Consider the following 19,483-nt stretch of genomic DNA (forward strand, 5'->3'; position numbering starts at 1 on the left):
TAATCATTTGACAGGCAAGGACATTAACATAAAAGCAAAGATGGGTGAAAGGGTTTTATTATCCAGCGCTGCATTTGTAGAATATCTGACAGCTGGCTCCTGTGTAGCCTTAGTTAGGGTCTGGGATAGTTTTACAGGGTGGTGGCCCTCGGCGCTCGTCTCTGTCTCAACACCAAGAATTTTCAGGAATTTGTACGGTGCTAAGGCAAGTCCCTGCCTCGGGTCGTGTACTTTAGAGTGGCCTCAAAAAGCAGCTGGGAGTTGGTGTGGCCCCTGTCCTTAAGCTCCTGTAGACATTCTCCTTTTTTATATTTGTGGTTTATTCTATTGGTGGATGGTGGAAGTGTTGCACTGCTGTCACCAAATGGTATGGAGCGTTTGTTTGCCAGGTCAGTGGATCCCATTGGGGCTGATGGAGCAATGGATACCAGTGTTTCCCCTAGAATTTTTTTCAGGCCCGGTGGTACCCACCGAAAAAATCCTAAACAGACGAGGCGCGTGGGACGGCGTATTGGACATGTAGCAATATAACAAAGTTTTACATTCAAAATCATTGTAGGCCTATATTGCTGAATGATATCACTTCAATGAAATAATAAGATTTAATCTAACCTTTAACCAAAGTGTCATGGGCCAGAAAGGTCTGATCCCATATGAGCATTGAGCACATCTTTTCTAGATATTTCAGAGGGATCTCTATGAAAACCCTCTAGGATGGTCCTCTTTTAACGGGCTGCTTGTGCTGACGGCATATGTGACAAAACATCCCTATTCACAATTGAGATTAGATCAGTTATAAATAATTTAAACATTGTAGAAGATTTTGTTTCCCGTTTGGTTATAACAGAGCAGAACCATAAATCAGCCTAGACGCTCATACATGGCTGGCGCTAGGACCCTGCGGACGCCTCGTGCGTCGTCGGGCTGTTTTTTCCTTCATGCTTCCCTGCAGCGTCTCATGCAAACACAAACACACGGACCTGGCAGAAACATTTCTTTATATCATGTTGTCTTTCGCCCGCGATATTTTTTCTTTATTTTTTGGCTAGCTACAAACTCTATACATCCCATTATATATAATAATATGCCAGCGCTCTCAGCAGCGTTACTAGGCAACGAAGCAGGTTGACTCCCGTTGCAGAACAGCGCTGCGCAGAGGCTCCTAAACGTAAATGATCATTGATTTTTTTTTTTTTAGGCCTGGCGGGGGGTCTGGTTGGCCTGGCGGCCCCGCCAGGCCTATATAATGGTAGGGGAAACACTGGATACATAATGTTTGAAAGGACTTAAGGAAATCAGCCCTGCTACACTTTCAGCCCACCAGGATTTATTCTGGACTTCTGCAAATCAGAATCTACCTAAAGAGCTTCATGATATTTCCTATTTCCGACTCGTTGAGCAGTCTGAAACACAGAAAGTTGGGTGGGGGGGTGGCTTTAAGGGGAGACTGGGTGATGTACTGTGTGCGTATAGTAAAAGCGTTAGAGGAGCACAGGACTGAATGGCATACAACTCTACAGTAGTAGATTTTACTATATCTGAACAGTAAACAATATAAATATGTGAGTGGGTTATCAGATTTATCAGCAACCTCTTAATATTCTCAAGTATTAACTCTGGCATCTAGCTGTTTGACTGGAAGGGAAGATAAAGATGGCACAATTATTTCTTTTAAAAAACAGTTTCATGCATTTTTATTTTTTAAGGTCAGTGTAACACAGAGGTTAAAAGTCTGTTGTATAAACTGAGATACAAATCTAATTTAACACCTATTGCACTGTTGAAGAAAATGAAATAACTCTTGAAGTTACAATAGAACAATTTGTACTGATATGTGGTTGATTTAAAATAAGAAATATAGATACAATTATTTTATTTATTTGTGTATGGTTACAATTCTTAGATGATCACAATCAGCCAGAATATGAATGGGCAGATTGGGCTTTTCAAAACTGCAAGCGATGCATTTCTACAGATTGTTCACCTCCTCCTTGTAACCCGGCATTTCTGTTCATTGTAGTATCCTTCGTGGCAGAGGTTGGAGCAGGAAGTGCAGTGCATGTTATCTTCTCTGTTCACATTGACAGTCAGAGCCTTTCTTTCCATCCTCTTCCTTTGTTGTTTCCCCCTCTGACAGCTGGACATTTCCTGGCATTGTTGTATGACCCTGTGGAACAGATGTGTGTGAACACACTTACACAGTACCCACACAAGTACAGTATTTAAGAATTGAAAGGTTGTAAGTATTTCTAAATACCCTAATGATCTATATTTTAATTTTTGACTTTTCCTTGACTTTTTCCACATCTTTAGATTATGGTATTATTTTCTAATATGAACAAGGGAAGCGACGGACAAATAAATACTAATATTCTTCAGTTACTTGGGGAAAGATACCACTTTTATAGGCAAGTTCCAGGGCAGCAGTATTGTAAAACCTGACCAATGATGGTTCCACTTCTCAACCCATTCTCATACTTGACACCCCATAGGCATGCTTCCTGGCTCTGCATCCTGCTATTGTTAACTTTCCTTATCTCACACGCTCACATCTCGTTGAACTCATAGCATGTATCCTGTGGTTCGTATTACTGAGTCCTCCCTGCATTGTTGAGTGTTTAGAATTTGTGAATGGTTATTTTTAAGAGTACAACAAATTTATCTGGATTAAGATGTTGCATCTCCAGGTAACCATTAGAAATGATGAACCCTTTGGATGCTGGCACTTCCTCTTTAACATTATACATCACCAGTACACACGGTCAAGGCGATGTTTGCAAATACAACTTAAAAAAAAGAATCTTAACATCAAACTTTTTTTTTCTTTTTTATAAACTTGTGTATATTCTCTCACATTTAGAAAACAGTTTTCAGCTCAGAAGGTGTCTCCTAAAATCAGGCTATTAAATCACTATTCCTTTAGCTTTCAATTTAATTCTACTTATGGCGCCCTCTCAGGTGCTACAACAGCAGTAAAAATAAGGTTTTCCTTCCTATATTTTGAAGAAGCTCAAGGATGCATTTGTGTGCTTTCAGCTGAACTAGTGCATTGGGCTACTTTACATAATGAACAGAGAAGAAAGGACGTAGTACTACAGAACAAATGAACTGCTGCAAGAGTTAACAATATAATGAAACTTTCTCTGAGAAAGGAGCCTTAGCTCTCTTTCAACTGCTCGTCCCTTTTTACTTTCCATAAGAAAATAGTGTGTGATTTGTGTGAAAGAAATATTCCTCCATCTTGCTTATTTGGGTCTCCCTCAAGTGTAAATATGAGAATGTGCATCCAGAAGTTTCACCCTTTTTAAAAGTTCCTACCACCACCACACACACACACACACACACACACACACACACACACACACACACACACACACACACACACACACACACACACACACAGGGTAGCAAACTTTGTCCCTTGCGGCAGCCATTAAGCGTAAACCATTATGATCTGATATTGAGCCAGCCCTTCCTGGCACTTTCACCTCATTCTGTGGCAGACCCCACTGAGTGCACAAAGCTGGCACTCCTATGGCTCATTGAGCTGCCAGCCTGCCCCCCACCGCCAGACAGCCCCATAAAGCAGTTCCACATCATCAAACGAGATGATCCCTTTTTCTAATTTTAGACTGAGATACTAATAGCTCTGCAGAAACTGTCTGAAGCAGTCATTTCTACTTTTGTGCTGAGGGTTGGAATAGTATAGCCGTGTACATGAGACCAGGTTTTTGTCTTGGCTCTTGCAATTAAGTAAAAGTAGGTAAAATGTGATTTTAAAAGGAAAACTTTTATGTTTTCGTTTCCTGACTACAGAAATCTTTCGCATGGTATAAAATCTAAAAAGACTAAAGAAGAACGTCTTGTTGGCACAAAGTGCAGTTTACAAATTAGTCTCATCCAAAAACCCCTTTGCAGATTACTGGTACACATTTTTAAATCACCTTGGAGGTGTTCCCACAGTTGTCCTCAACTACTTGTATTTCTGACCCTTAACATTTGTTGCAGAGCCCTGTTTTCATGTCCCTGTATCATTGGGTGATATTGTATTACATGATCTATAAGAATCTAAACAGATACAGAGTCTGAAACATTTGCATAGTGTATTTAATGTATTTTATCTTCATTCTGTCTTCATTGCTGCGTCTCTTTTGCTTCCCTTCATCTCTGCCTTTTCTTTGGTTGTCCTCATCTTGTCTGTATCGTCTGTTTACTTTGTTTAATCACCAAACTAACATGCTATGACATTTTTTTTTTTTTGAGCACAATTGTCCCCATTCCTGCCAGCAGCCACAGAAAGCTACGTTCAGCGTGGCACTTCTTCTTCGTGCTGCATACAGTCACGCTGACAGCTCTAGAAAACATTGCACTTGCCACCGATTATGATAAATGGCTTTGCTGATTGCATTTCTTGGCCGTCCCCACACCTACATGTTCCTGTTTTAGCAAACATATTCCTCACCAAGAATAGAAGTGGTGCAAACTATAACTTTATCTTTCAGATATGGCTATGAAAAGATGAGAGATGTAGAGTACAGTGTTTGACACAAAAGACAACTGACTTTAGTGTTTTGTCAATATTTGTTGGTTTTAAAGGTTTTGATTAAAACATTTACACAAAGTATCTCTGAGGGAGTCCTAAATTAAACCAACCTTGACTTCAGTAAACAATGTAGAAATATTTGTTGTAATAATACTGATCCAAATTCACTGTAATCTTAACATGCTCATTTTGCAGCCCCCTTTTCTTACTCATAATAAAAAAAAAATAAATAATATGGTAAGAGTTGATTCGGGTATGTGTAATCAAATAATGCTCTGTTTGTCTGGAGAGCAAATATGAAGCAGTGGCCACTAAGGCAAGCTGGAGGACCGGTGTAGCACTATTTCCTCCTTGTTTCCTGCTGTATTTGTTTAGCAGATTTTTCTCTGCAGCAGTTTTCCTCCTCCTTCCGCGTGGAGTTATTTCTGTGGGTTCACTCTCAGGGGAGGCTTGCCTACAAAACACACAGGCTCATTAGCTCATGTACGTGTAGGTGTTTTAATGTTGCGTTTTTGTTCATATATGTACTGTGTATGCCAATGTTTGCGTCGGGGCACAAAGTCCAGTGGACCGTAGGGCTATAGCTTGAATGCCATGTGAGCTATCCGCGGGTGTTTTTTTTTTTTTCTTTTTTGTTTTCTTTTAAGGCAGCTGCAGCTTGGTATTGATGATCAGACACCAGAGCGTGCTGTTTTCATGGAGGTAGTTGGCTCGGATATTAAAATGCCTGTGTACACTTGAGCCCAGCGTTTCTATGTTTTTGCAGTTGTCCAACCACAGCGCATGCTTCAGACACATTCTGTTACTGTGCGTAAGCGTTTTTTTTCCAAGTGTAGAAAGCATTTCCCATTGCCAGTTGGGATGAAAGAGTTTACTCCCCTGTTTCTTGGCTTGCTTTTTATGCATGTGTGTGAATATTTATTTATTTTCTGTATCACATAATGTTTCTTTTTTCTTCTATAACCTGGCTCAGGCAGGAGAGAATCCAACAGCCTTGTTATGTCAGTCCTTTATTTAGTGGCCCATCTACTTAAAGACCTGACGCTGGAGCTTTCTTCCCAGCCTGCCTTACAAAAATCCCTGACACACGACATAAATTTCTCCCTCCGGCTGCAAAATACGCTTTCATTTTTTTCTGGAGCTATTTAGACCTCTCCGCCTGCAAGGGTCTGTGCTTTTATCTACATCATGTCAGGGTTAAGCAACTGTGTGGATCACTCACTGTAAAGTTAAAGCAAAATATTCCCTTCAATATTATTTTGAATTAAACATTTAAGAAACATTATGAGAACATTAACAATGAGTGTAATGAGTGTAAAATTTAAATACTCGTCTCTCTCTGTATCATCTATTTGGCTGTGGAGTGATCCCTTTTTGAAGTAAGTCGTTTGTAAGCATGAGCGACAGGAACCTCACCTCTGGCTTTTGTCAGAGGTTCAGCCAAAGTTAATTGTGTTCTTCAGCCTTGTGTGCTTTATCCTATAGAATTACATTTGTCATTTTTTATGTGCACAATGTTGCCTTTTCATATTTCAGGTTAGCAAGGGAAGCGATAAGTGAAAATTTGCCAAAGGAAACTACTGTATTTGCTCAAATGGCTGGATAATACCAAGTAGGACTGAAACTAATGCTTATTTCAGTACTCAACTAATACATTGATTTATTTTTCTTTTGGTTAGTTGATTATTTCTATTGTGCCTTCCACATGCCTCCTTATAACGACTGTCTTGAAAAGATGCGTCAATGCTAAAAATATTGCATTGAGATTTTTAGAATTTTGTCACTGATGATCCTTGCAGCCCTAAATCTGAATAGGCAGAAGAGGGTTAGCCTTCTTATAGGACAGACCAGTGTTTCCTAACCCTCTTCCTCAGGGGTTTTAGATGTTACTCTGCGTTACTCAGGTGTGTTAGAGCAAAGCAACATCTAAAACATCTAAAAAACAGTGTGCCCTGAGGTAAAGGGGTGGGAAACAGCAGGATAAACGACACTCAGGATCACATCAGCTTCACGTTATTATTTTTAAATGGGTAAAAAAATAATGCTGCCCCCCAAATGTCATTTATACACCACTTGAAATTTTCTTGTCAAACTCCAATTTCAAATTGTTGTAAAGCTCAAATCTGCTGATTCTAATTTGAATATTTTTCAAATATTTTATTTTTTATTTTTTATTTTTTTCTAATTTTGAATATCATTTCCTTTGCCTGTTTCCCTGTAAGTACAATTGAACTCAACATGATTTTCCAGTCGCCATCCACTGAAAATCTGCCAATTCCAGCTATTAACTCAGTAACAGTTTCATCTCTAATCCACTGCATCATTCTTAGTTTAGAATCTGACATGTGTTAAAAAACGTCAAGTAAATTATTGACCATGTATACTTTCTGCATTATAGTTAACTAATCTTAGTGTTCACCAGTAAAACATTTCAAGACATAATATTTCAAAGGCAAAGCAGTTTGTTTTTCATGTAGAAAACTGTAGGCTTGGCTTTCATATCTGCTGATGGCACAGCCTATTCATTACCATCACAGGAATAGTTTATGCATGAGCATCAAAGAAGTGTGCAGCTAAGTTCTTGTTTTAAATCAAAGATTTGAAAAGAGAGAATAATACTTCACCTTTTTAGAAAAGTTTTTTTTCTTCTTTTTTTTCCCTCGCAGAAAGGGAGGTGGCGGGTGGTGGGTGTGTGTAACAGACAAGCTGCGAGTTGACGATAAGACCCAGAAATGCATACGTTTTCATGGCTCAGTCACTCCATCTGTGTACAGTATGCTTGTGCGCTCCGCTTTAGAAGAACAACCCATCTTTCATAGGCATTGCCTGCCAACCCCCTAAACTGTTGAGGTGGAGTGTCATCTTGGATAAAGTCGTCTGTGCTGTGAATCAGTCGTAGGGATGCATTAAACACCCCAATTCTTTTGCTTGCAACGGGTAACTAGACTTTGTGATTGCTCATGTGGAGAGTTTTAAAGTGAAAAAGCTTGTTCCTCCTCTGAGTTTAGTTTCACTTAACCACCGGCACATTGAGGTGTGTGTCTGATTTGCTGTAGTTGCATCAGATTATTTCTATATTTACCTCATCTTTCTATTTAAACGTCATCTTCTTAGACATTCTCTCCCTATCATGAATCACACATGCAGAATCAATTACTAAAAACAGAACAATTTTGAAAACTTATAATACTTATATACTGTTTAAGATTAGTCTTAAATCTGTTCAAGTGCCATATATTATCAAACTGATACCAGGCGTCACCGGCATTCAATGTAGTTTTCTACAAGCAAAGCTGATCATTGCAATTGCTCAGCATTTCATTGCAGTACTTTGTTTTTTTTCTTTATTTTTCTTTGTTTTACGCACTTACAGAAGTGCTCTAGATGGTCAGAGGACATTTTTACTTCGAGTTACGTGGTGAGGACAAAGCAGTTATGGAACCTGTCTATTTTTGGCCTCTTTATAGACCTGCTCCCATTTTCTTACGGAGCATGTCTTCCTGAATGATGCTCAGCTGTCTTAAACCTGATTACAGGATCTCCTTCTGGACCTGTCCAGTGCTTTTCATTTTACCCTGCCCTCTTGTTTTCCTTCTGTTTCCCTCTGTGCTGAAAGTTTGGCATCATATGTTGATGTTGAAAGTTAACAAGGCTGCAGCATTATATACTTATTTGGTAACGGGTATTTGTGTAGCAGTGTTTTTTTTTTCTCCTGTTTTTGGGACAAATAATGACAGGTACGGTAAGGACATACTCCTGCCTCTGGGTACTTGTCTCCTCGTGGCTTAAGTTCACAGAGGAAATCACAAGAGGTCATTTTATTCACTTGACAAAGTGCTGATGGATATGCATTGTCTAACATTTTCTTTTTTCTCTATAATTTTCTTCAGATTTGACTTTAAAGGTTATAAATTGAGGAAAAAAGGGACAGGGATAAAATTAGAGGTGTTTTTAATTCTAAAACAGAGCATGAGTCAAGAGAAATACAACTGCACTCTTCTTGCTCAGATTTGTGGTTATAACTCTTATATTTTCCCTCTGAGAAGATGTCTTGGTAAAAGGCTCAACAGACTTTCTTAAAATTCTGTCTGCATATGCATTATTATGCACTGGTACATTACAGGTGAAGCAACAGCTCCGACAAGAAGTGTTGCTTCCCTATGATTGATAATGGCTGAGGGGGGGTGGTGGGCTCTGAAACTGTAGCTTTAGGCCCCGTTTACACGTAGCCGGGTATTTACAAAAACGGAGGCGTTTTCATGCGTTTTGGCCGTCCGTTTACACGGAAACGGAGGTCAAAGTCACCAAAAACGATCATTTCTGAAAACTCCGGCCAAAGTAGAGATTTTCAAAAACTCAGTTTTCCCGTTTGCGTCTAAACGGAGGAAAACGGAGATTTAAGCTTCAGAACGTCACATTATGCACCAGAAACTCACCAGCGTCATGTGTGCGACCTGTGTTTACAATTAGTTTGGCCACCGTCAATATTTTCTTGTATTTTACCTGTTTAATATTCTAAAGTCACACTTAAAAGTAACTCCCCCCCCCCCCCCCCCCCGTCCAGCCTCCTGCTCATTCAAGCCTGTGAGCGCGTCAGCCAGCAGCATGAAGCCTGAATTATGGTTCCGCGTTAAATCGACGGCGTAGAGTACGCGCCGACGCGCAAGGTACGTGCGCGTCGCTGCGTACCCTACGCCGTATGCTCTGCGTTAATGTAACGCGGAACCATAAATCAGCCCTTAACTGGAAGTTACACACGTGTCATTTGTTGATGTTTTTCCAGGATTCTGATTGGCTGGCATGACGTTAAGAGCGTTTTCATGCGGGTCCGTGTAAACGAGGATTTTTTTGAAAACGTAGAGGGGAAAATATCCGTTTTTGTAAATACCCGGCTACGTGTAAACGTGGCCTTAGATTGTTTTTGCCATCTAATAATCAAGGAAAGTGCTCCTTTTAACAAGCAATGCATCTCTAACTAGTTCATTGTCTTTTCGTTTCGGTTGTTTGTCATTTCCTCACAAGTATAAATTTGAAACCCCCCGACAACAGAAGCTGCATTTCAATCGCTGGACCCCTTATTTCCGAAACTTTGCGAAGAACTCCAAGTCTTCAGTTTAATTTCCACCACTGACATTTAAACCCAAAAAATGACCCCCGGATAGAGGCCACACTATTGTGACAACGTTCAGCGGTGGGGTTTACAGCGTGTGGCATTAAAAGATTTTGTGTTAATACAACTGAAGCGTTTTTCCTGAGGTGATTGCTTTGTAGACCTTTGACTAGTGCCGGAGCCCCGAAACTACAACGAGCAAAATCAGTGAAGAGTCACACACTTGAACTGAATTTGTTTAATTTACACTGTGCTTTAGAGCTCAGTGGAAACGAGAAACACCCAGGGCTAAAATAGTCTTTTAATTCTTTGAAAAAGAATCAGGCCATTTACGTTCCGAGAGCCATCTGTTGAAATGCTCCTATAGTGTTGCACAGACACGCACACGTACACCCACACTCATCAGCCGTTTCTGCTGGGGTGGACAGATGCATAAATGATTTTGTCGTTCGTATAAGGCAGGGGGTAATTTTTAGGTGAATGCAAGACTTCAGAAGAGAGTTGCTACACTGAAATTAGAGGTTGTCAAATGCTGCGCGTCTCTATTGATGGCCCAGCTCAGCCCCCGTATGTTAATGTGGCATTTCAGCTCAAGGAAATAGAAATCAGGAGGAAGGATTGCTGCAGCTTGTTGCAAATCTGAATGTGTTTTTTTGTCCTTTTTTTTTTTTTTCGTCTTCAGATCTGAACAATAAATGTTCTTAGATGCATTGGACTGAGTTTTTAAAGTATCTCTGTATTTCGTTTTGCTCTAAGCTTTTAACGGAGAAGTAATTATTTACAATTTTACCCAACCAGTGTTTTGTTTTATGCAGCTTCCAATTGTTTGTTTGAAAGACAAACCAAGTGTTAAGCTTTAACTATGTAGTTCTTTCCAGTATTTCAGTACGTGTGAGATTTTCCTGACCTCCTCCCTGTACGACGTGTCACTGCCAAGCCTCTCTGTCATGTCTTCATAATCAAATCCAAGATGTGGCCTGGCTGCTGAAGCAGTTTGGGCTGATGTCATGTGTTCTCTGCGTTAGATAACAGAATGAGGATGGATTCCTCTTTGGGAAGCACCGGGAGTATCTATCGACCTCTGAGCACTGAGGTCACCGGGGTTAGGGAGGAATTACTCTGGAATGACACAAACAAGTCAGGAGGCTCAGCCCAGTATCTTCAGCTGGTCTTGTCAGCTGCAGACCAGCTTTTCTCTGTGACCTACTCGACAGGTTTGCCTGTTATTTAAAGTCCAGCAAATTCTGTAACCTCACAACACTCATCAGTCAGTCCCACCCCCTTTTTATTCTCTATACCTCTCTTAGTTGATCAAACTCTCTATCCCCTTTCAGGACAGTCGTGCTATAATTTTACAGTAACAGGAAGCAAAAGAACCTGAGTGTGGTGGCTTATAATGGTTATTGTCAGAACTGCTGCTTGAATTCTTCATCCAACTGTGACGCTTTCATACATATGCAGCTTTGGTGGTATGAGTGACTGATTTTTTTCCTCTGCCCACACTACCCAGCATTCATGTGGTGTGAAAATTGTAAGAGCTTCACAAGAGAAAGTGGGGTAAATGTGATTTGGTGGCGGTCTGTCAAACAGAAGGATCAGCTGTGAATGCAGCATGTATGCAGGCTTAGCAATTGTTTGGTCCTTTTCTCAGAAGCTAGCCCAGGTAACTTAACCCATTATCAAAGCAGCTTTTAACTTTTGTTAAAGTCTTGCACACAAACACAGATGAACCGTTTTAGTGTGAAACATTAGTTAATGGCCCATTTTTACACAGACAACTTTGACTACTGGACTCTTTATCTGACAAAGAAAACCCAATGCAGTGAACAAGTTTTAAAGATTTTTTTTTTCTGCCTCTCAGAAACTGATATGGTACATGAAGTCATTGCGCGAAAGGCAAAATCAAGTCAGTGATTTATCTCCCACTAAACCTAAAGTACGCTTTATTAATTTTTTTCCCCCCGTCTGTTTGTTTGTTTCAGAGATCAACAGAGTGCGTAAAGATATGTACAGCGATTCAGTGAATGGCCTTGTGGAAAGACACCCGCTGGAGCTGCCTGAACCCCTGGGCCCCATCGTTCACCTCCAGGAAAAACTGTTTGTGCCTGTGAAAGAGTACCCAGATGTAAGTAGATGAATTGCTCACCTCTCATTGTAGCAGCTGCATTACATTGCTATTAATTTTGATGAATCTTTCTGGGAATTTTAAGTACATCACATTTGCATAATGTGGGGCTGTAGCTAACAGTGTTCTTTGAAATCATCTTATCTGTTAAGGGTTTTTTTTGTTGTTTTTTATAACAGTATCACAGAGTCAGCATTACACTTTAGACACACAGAGACATGCAGACAGTCCACATTTATCCACGGACAGAAACGTGGCACACACTCAATTGTTTTTCTTGCCTTGGGGTATTTGTCTTTTATGTGGCATGAGTCATCACTGAAATAACATTTATCAATAGTTCAGCATTTTCTTTACACAAACGATATACATAAGTTTATAGTTTATGTACGTGATCATTCTTTAATGCTCTCATCATGCTTCCATAATTTTTTAAGTTTACTCTTTATTACAAAGTAAACACAGCATGTGTTATCTGCTGGCCAACTCTATTTTAGCTGGATGTTAATATTCAAATGAAGTAGATGGTAGGCTTTTGGATTTATCACTTACTTTTGTTAGAACATTTGACCTAAGATTTCCTGAGATGGACAAGCATTTATATGCAGTTAGAAAATGATGCGACATTGTGGTGGCATTATTACATAGATGTGTAGGATGGTGCCAACAGTGAAGAGGAGGAGGGTCAATACAGCCCTTGTCTGCAGAATGACAAGTGGGCATGTGTTTTCTGTGTGTACAACCACGCAACATGTGTAAGGCTTCGACCACAGTCAGCCACATTCCGGTCCTTCGACCTACACATGAACGGTTGTGTCACGTCTTGTGGAGCAACGTTTCTCCTCATAATCCCAGCGGTTTGCAGTGAGGAAATGAATGGAGGGAGGTGACAAAGGATAAGAGAAACTGTAGAGCAGGGAAAGGCTCAGCCAAGCATGGATTGCATTTTCCCCCTGAGAGAATTGATAAAAGACGGCACGGACTGGCTGGAATCAGCTTAGCTCCAGCTCACCCTCAGACCAGATGCAGCATCTGAGCTCAGGCTCAATCGATCAACCACATCTGGGCTTTCACCTTTCATATTTTGTGAATGTTTCCCTTTGAGGTTTTATGGTTGTGTTTTGTTTTTGTTTTCTTGGCACTGCCTTTTCGCTGTAACTGCTGGATGTTTCTATGTAGAAATATTGATATACAGAAACATTGTTTCCTCTATAAGGGAAAGTAATGAGATCAGACTTGAACTGGCTGATTTGACGAATGAGTTAATCGATGTCTGGTTGTCTTAAAACAAGTCTGATCCTGTGTCTCACTGAATCATCTTTTGCACATACTAAGCTACTTAAACATTTTCAGTCACTACACCTAGAGTCTCAGGCTTTTGTTGTGTGCATGTGTGTATGTTTGCAGTTAGGTTTTATGTTATCCCTATCATGTGAGACATGTAAAAATAACCATGCCACCCGTCACTGTATAGACACAACTGGAATGAATCTCACACACTCAGGAACACAGAGTTTGAGGTGTGGCATCCTCAGATGACCCCTGTGCTCTCTTTGCTCACCGTATTACGCTGCTTTGTGCAGAGCATGGCTGTAACTCTGAATGGTGTTTACAAGCTGTCAAAAAAAGCTACTGAATTAATTAGGTCCCCCCCCTGGTGGAAAAGATGACTCTTTGGTGACCTTTGTAGAGACACCAACACATTAGAAGGCACATAAAAACATAACAGAATTGCACACATTTCAAATTGATGTTTTCCCATTTTTATTTTAGTACACATGTTTATTGCCATTGCCCTCACCAAGTGGGGTCATTAAATTGTTAGAGAAAGTGGTAAATGCCGGACAGAGGATATTGGAGGAATCAGACGTAGGACAAAAAGAAATAACTTTTTTTAAGCCTTATTGCTCCTGAACCTGGATCCTGTGCAAAATCTGTTAAACTGCTGTCATAAAGCGCACTTTAGGAAATACAAAACATATATCTTTCAGACATGTGGAATGCAACCGGCCCTGCGCCCTTGCTCTCATTCCTCCTCAAACTTCCCTTTCCAATTCTAAGCTTGTGGGGTGGCAAATAGGGGTGGGAAAAAAAATCGATATTTCAATATATTGTTGTGCTCTCTGTTTCAATAAATAATCGATATACTGTCGGCTAATATCGATATTTTATTACAACACACATAATGGTTTACGCGGTTGTCACCGCACTATTGTTCAAGCTCTGCCCCGCCCGCCCCCGCTGCCCTCGTGAACAAAACAAACATATCAAAGCGGCCGCCTGAGAAACCAGCTCAGAAAATACAGAACCACGGGTTACTTCGTACAGACAGCGGGCTGAGAAGCACTGTTAATGCTGGAAGTTACTGGTGTTTAAGCTGCCATGTGCGTTCATGTCCGCTCACACAGACAACCAGCTGCGTTAAGAAACGGACCCCGCTCCGCTCGCGCTCCACGTGAGGAGAGCGGCTCGCGTTACACCAACGCAGAGCCTACGCCGTAGGGTACGCGGCGACGCGTACAGTACGGTGCGTGTCGCCGCGTACCTTACTGCGTTGGTGTAACGCGGAACCATAAATCAGCCTTTACTCACGACACGGACACACAGACACACGCCCACCCGTGCAAAACCAGTGTTCAGTGCTTTGGATATTTCAGCTTAAATTTCAAAATGTTATATTAGTTCAATGAAGTTCATATTATTTATATTTATTATAGCTTGTTTGGTTTCTTCTGTTATCAGATACAGTTTGTCATGATAAGTGAAAAATGCCTGATGCTTCATGGCAATATGTGTGTGTGGTGACAGAATAAATTAGACAGGCTAAAAGGATATTGGAAAAGAAGGCATATTGAAAAGCCTATTTGAGTTATTTCTTAGTTATTTCACAATAATTATTTGTGAAAGTATTATTTCACTAGTTATTTTACAGTCATATAATTCAGGCAACAGCGCAAACATTTTTTTTAATAACACTAATCCACATCAATATCGGATCAAATCGAATAAAATGGTGATAATAGATTCTGAATCTTAAGAATCGGATCAATTCTTGACATTTTAATAGATACCCAGCCCTAGGAGGCAGTGAGGTACTGTGCAAAATTAAGTTGCTTACTAGCTTTTCAGTATTAGAAACAAAGCAGTGCACTGTCTTGGTTTATATAAAACATGTTATTAATGTTCATGCACTTTAATTTGTCCAGCTGTTCAGTGTTTACATTTACAAGCCTAGGAAACAGTGAGGAAATATACAAATGCACTTTCTTGTATGAAGTTTTAGCATTGAATAAATGCATAACTACAGACGTTTTCCTTTTTATAGGTATTTTTTTCCTTTTCAGTCCCATATATTGTGATATATCGATATATCGATATATCGAATATCGAAAATATCGTGATATTATCGATATCCTGGGCCACATATCGCCAAAGTATCGAATTGGGACTTACCCGTATTGTCCCACCCCTAGTGGCAAATGTTTTCCAGGCTCTTAGGTTTAAGAAATGTTTTCGGAATAGAGTGACCCACAGTATCTCCATATGTTTTATATTTGCAGGGAGGATAAAGATGAGGATAATTTAGTAGTGGAGTAAGTGGGAATAATGTTGAATTGAAAAGGGAGAAATGTTAAAGGGAGAAGGGAAGTTTCACTCCCATGCCTCATATATCAACTCCCAATTGATAAAAAACTCAGCTCATAACTGTTTCTTAGGCCCTAGCCCACCTTACTGAGATGTGACTGTCCAAAACTTTTTTTTTCCCTCTTTGGTGTCAAGTCATCTATCGTTCTTCCTGTTATCCAGTCTTTGTAACACTTGCAGTTTACCGTTCTCCCTCTCACTTTTAGTTTTGACTTAAAAACATGAGTCTCTATCACTTACCATATCTTTCGATTGAGGTCACCCACCTCCACGATGGGTGTCTGCCAGATCAGCCATGTGTCCCCTGTTCGGTTTCACTAGCAGCGCTTTAGATTGTCCTAGTTCCTGAATTCGGTGGTGTGTGTGGATGCTGTCAAAACAACTTGTTTTGCAAGTGTGATTTTCTTTCTTCTTTTTAATTCCTTTTAAATGTGTCACTCACCTGGTTTTTACGTTTGTGTCCTACATCAGTATGCAGTTGTTTGCGGGCACACCTGTAGCTTTGCTATTAGGTCTATTCTAAATGTCTCTCTCCTCCCCCCCTCGTCATTCACAATTCAGCCATTATTTAATGCCATCGGTGAAGCAGAACTCTGAAGCATCACCGTGATGACTGCTTCTTGACTGACAGCAGAGTTCCAGGCTATCTGATAGCTGCAACTTTCAATTAAATGCTATCTGTGACTCCACTTTTCTCCAAGCGCATACACAGACACGCACCCACGCACGCACACACATTCACTCATTGATAGGCAGCTGACTGATGGCTCAGCATGTCATTTCCGCCAACCTTGGGCCTTCTGATGGGACGTGTGACATGTCTTTCAAACATGTATCCATTTTTTTCAGTTTGTTCCCCGTGTACTTGTGTTTGCCAGCAGCTGCCCAGGTGGGTTGCAGTTGGGTCACTTGGCTGTGAGAAATGCTGGGGACTAAACACAGAAGGACATGGAAGCAACCTTTGCTGACAATGTGACACGACCCTCAGTTAGATCCAAGTCTGTGAACAACTGGTAAAGAGAAACCAATCTATATCCTCTTACCAGTTTGGAGCCACCCCAGTGAAGCACATGTGATTTAAGGGATTTAAGATGATTTAAGGGAGTTACGTGTCCACTGCTGCCTCCAAACAGTGTGGTGCAGTAACCATGTGAGAACAGGTGGACAAGTGAACAGAAGCGTATTTGCTGCAGTATTATAAAGGTGGTAACCAACACAAGTCTGCAGAGTAAATGGTATACATGGTCAGGGGTCGTGCATGATCGATGCAAAAAATACTGAGTTCATGTTAATGTCTGACATGCGCTTCTTATTTAGCATTTAACTTACTCAGTACAACATGACTCTGAAAGTCTCGTGGCAAACCTAATTTCAGCAGTTTTGTGCAGGTACTCCTAAGATTCCCATTGAGGAGTGCTAATTCTACCCGTGGAAAAAGTTAGCTTTAAAAAAGGTGCAGTCATTTAACCTGGACAGGTAAGCAAAGTAGTGCTAATACATATTTGAAAAAGTACTGAAGCAGAATAAGTAAAAACAAAGTGTGGCTTTCTCTGTTTGTTTTTTTTTTTTAAGTCCACCAAATTTAAGTTTGCAGAGTTTGGTTTTTCATCACTGCAACAAGCTGCATCACTTTAAGCCAAGAGATTTTGGGAATCCCATCTTGTAGTTTGTTCAGACAGAATGTCCTGGCCTTCTTTGTTTCATTGCGGTAAAACTCTCCAGCCAAAACAGCTGCTTCCCTGCGCAGAGAAAGTCATTAAGCGTCCTCCCATGAGGGTGTCATCACGTATAACGCCAGCTCCTGATATCCTTCTGACCCCATATAAGTCATTACTAGCTCTGGCACTGTCTGCCACACGCCTCACCTCACAGTGGCAGACTGGAGGATTTCGATAACTATAATGATCCAGCCATGCGTGCATGATGACAATAATTTGATGAACTGATGGTTTTATAGTTAGCTATTTGATAAGACAGCACTTAAATGATAATTTACAGTATGAGAACTGTGTTTGTCGTAGTCCGTTAACTTGATGAACAGCAACAGTATAAGTTGGTAAAACAGTTACAGAAACACGCATATGTCTACTGTAAGTGATTGTTGCCTTGCACATCCTCGTCCTGTGCATTTTGCAAGGTGATGTGAAAAATGAGATTGAAGGACAAAGGGAGCAGTTTGATCACACATGGATCAGAGCCTTCACATGGAACAGGGTCAGCTCTTGTCAGGAGTATCAGATGAAGCATGCATATAATATACTAGATGTCAGATATAGGGTTTTTGTGGCCAATACAACAGTGATGCATTTTAATTATTAAAAAAACAGCAGGAAAGGATTCTGTTTTGTTTTTAAATGGTCAAACAGTGAGGACTCCACTAGAGATACAACACCAAGAGCAGCATGGATCCTCAAGGTTTTCAAAAGGTGCTCTTATTATCTGCATAAATATGATTGACCTTCAGTAGTTATCAGCTCACCGGGAAAATAACAATTGAATTAACGAAAATGACGTGTCTAAACAATGACTAATGATCTTTTTATGGTGTGACTTCACTGCTTCACTGGAATTAATACAATTTAAAAGAGAAGGTGTGACATTTGACTTGCTTGAGTCATATTTTGTCTGTTCCCCAAGTGGATAAAGTAGCTATCATTATTAACATTTTTATCGACCTCGACAAAGATCAGTTGTAACTAACGGCAGCAAACAAACATTTAAATTAATGCCGGGGGGGGGGGGGTATTTTTGGCTTGTTCCTTTTTTTCCCTTTTTTTTTCTAACTGCCCCTTTATCTTAAAGTCCACAAACATTTATCTGTACATGTTTCCTTACAAACACATGTAGAGCCAGCATTAATCTCCAGGCATTCCATCTCCGTCCCCACTCCTTTATTCTTCCATGCCTGCAACTGCAATATAAACTCGAACAGAGTTCACAGATTGAGCAACAAATTAAGCTCTCAAGGCTGAATGTTATGAAAAGAGCTTTAAAGTTGGCTTGGAGGGGAAAATGTCACCACTGGAATCTTAATTTTAACTTTTTTACCGAATGTCATCCAACCCTCCTGGAAATCAAGTGTATATAAAAAAGGCGGCTTTACGTTTCAGACCCATCTTTAACTTGTATTCCTTACATTCAGCCCGTTTTGACTGGAGAAAATGTAAGTGTGATAGCAACATCTTAGCCCCAAGATGAATGCGTGATTTAAAGGTCATGAGCAAGCTGGTGGGAAGAGAGATGGAGAGTAGTCAAAGTGAAATGGTTTTGTGCTGTGGAGACAACTGAAAAGAGGAAAAGCAAGATCCCGTGTTCTGACTAAGTCAAAGCAGGAAAAGAAGCCTGCTCAATTTCTAAAAACTGTGAATGGATACAAAAAGAGGATGTGTAGAAAGGGTGTGTTCTAACTTGCAAAACTGTTTGGCTCTGAAAACTGGTACTTGAGAGAGAATAAATCCAAGTATGAGGAAATGCAGAGATGTGTTGTAATAAATGGTTAGTATCATTACCTCACAATGCAAGTGGAAAGATGGACAGATATTTAGATGGAGAGTAAGAGGAAGATGATGGTGTCTGGTCTAACCTGATTCCACCTCACTTTGATGCATTGCACTGAATGGACTATTTCTTATTTCCATAAGTCTGACTGGCTAATGTTTGATTGGTATTCTCGCCCTGGTCTGAACCTGCTCCTCGATAAGCCTTCCGCGTACACAGCTTGAGCCCTCAGCATGATCTCATTTCCTGTCTCCCCACCACCACAAACAAAATGCTGTCAAAGGCACAATGGTTCTGCTTCTGTGAGTATTGTTGGTGGAACTGTTGTCTTCCAGTTGTTTTCACACAGATCCAAACACGCACACAAAAGTAAAATAAAATAACGTAATGCCGCGCTGTCGCATAAACTGATACTTCGGTATGCTCCGGGGGCTGAGGGTGTCTCTTGTTCACCCCATAGTTTTTTGTTTCACAAACACACCCTAACAAACACACCCTCGCAGGGACGTAGATGTGAAAACATAACCCGCCTGTGGAGTAGCGATAACTGATGCCAAACAAA

General features: G+C 40.4%; 1 protein-coding gene across 6 annotated transcripts in view; it reads left to right on the forward strand.

Annotated features, from left to right (window-relative positions):
• Positions 1 to 19,483, forward strand: part of qkia (QKI, KH domain containing, RNA binding a) — a 79,141-nt gene that overhangs the window by 15,157 nt on the left and 44,501 nt on the right. For all 6 annotated transcript variants that reach the window (XM_061743468.1, XM_061743472.1, XM_061743473.1 and 3 more), the window contains exon 2: positions 11,636 to 11,778. In XM_061743468.1, the coding sequence (XP_061599452.1) occupies positions 11,636 to 11,778 (143 nt within the window). The remainder of the gene's footprint in view (positions 1 to 11,635; positions 11,779 to 19,483) is intronic.

This window comes from Cololabis saira, chromosome 16 (assembly GCF_033807715.1).
Source record: "Cololabis saira isolate AMF1-May2022 chromosome 16, fColSai1.1, whole genome shotgun sequence".
Taxonomy (NCBI): Eukaryota; Metazoa; Chordata; class Actinopteri; order Beloniformes; family Belonidae; genus Cololabis; species Cololabis saira.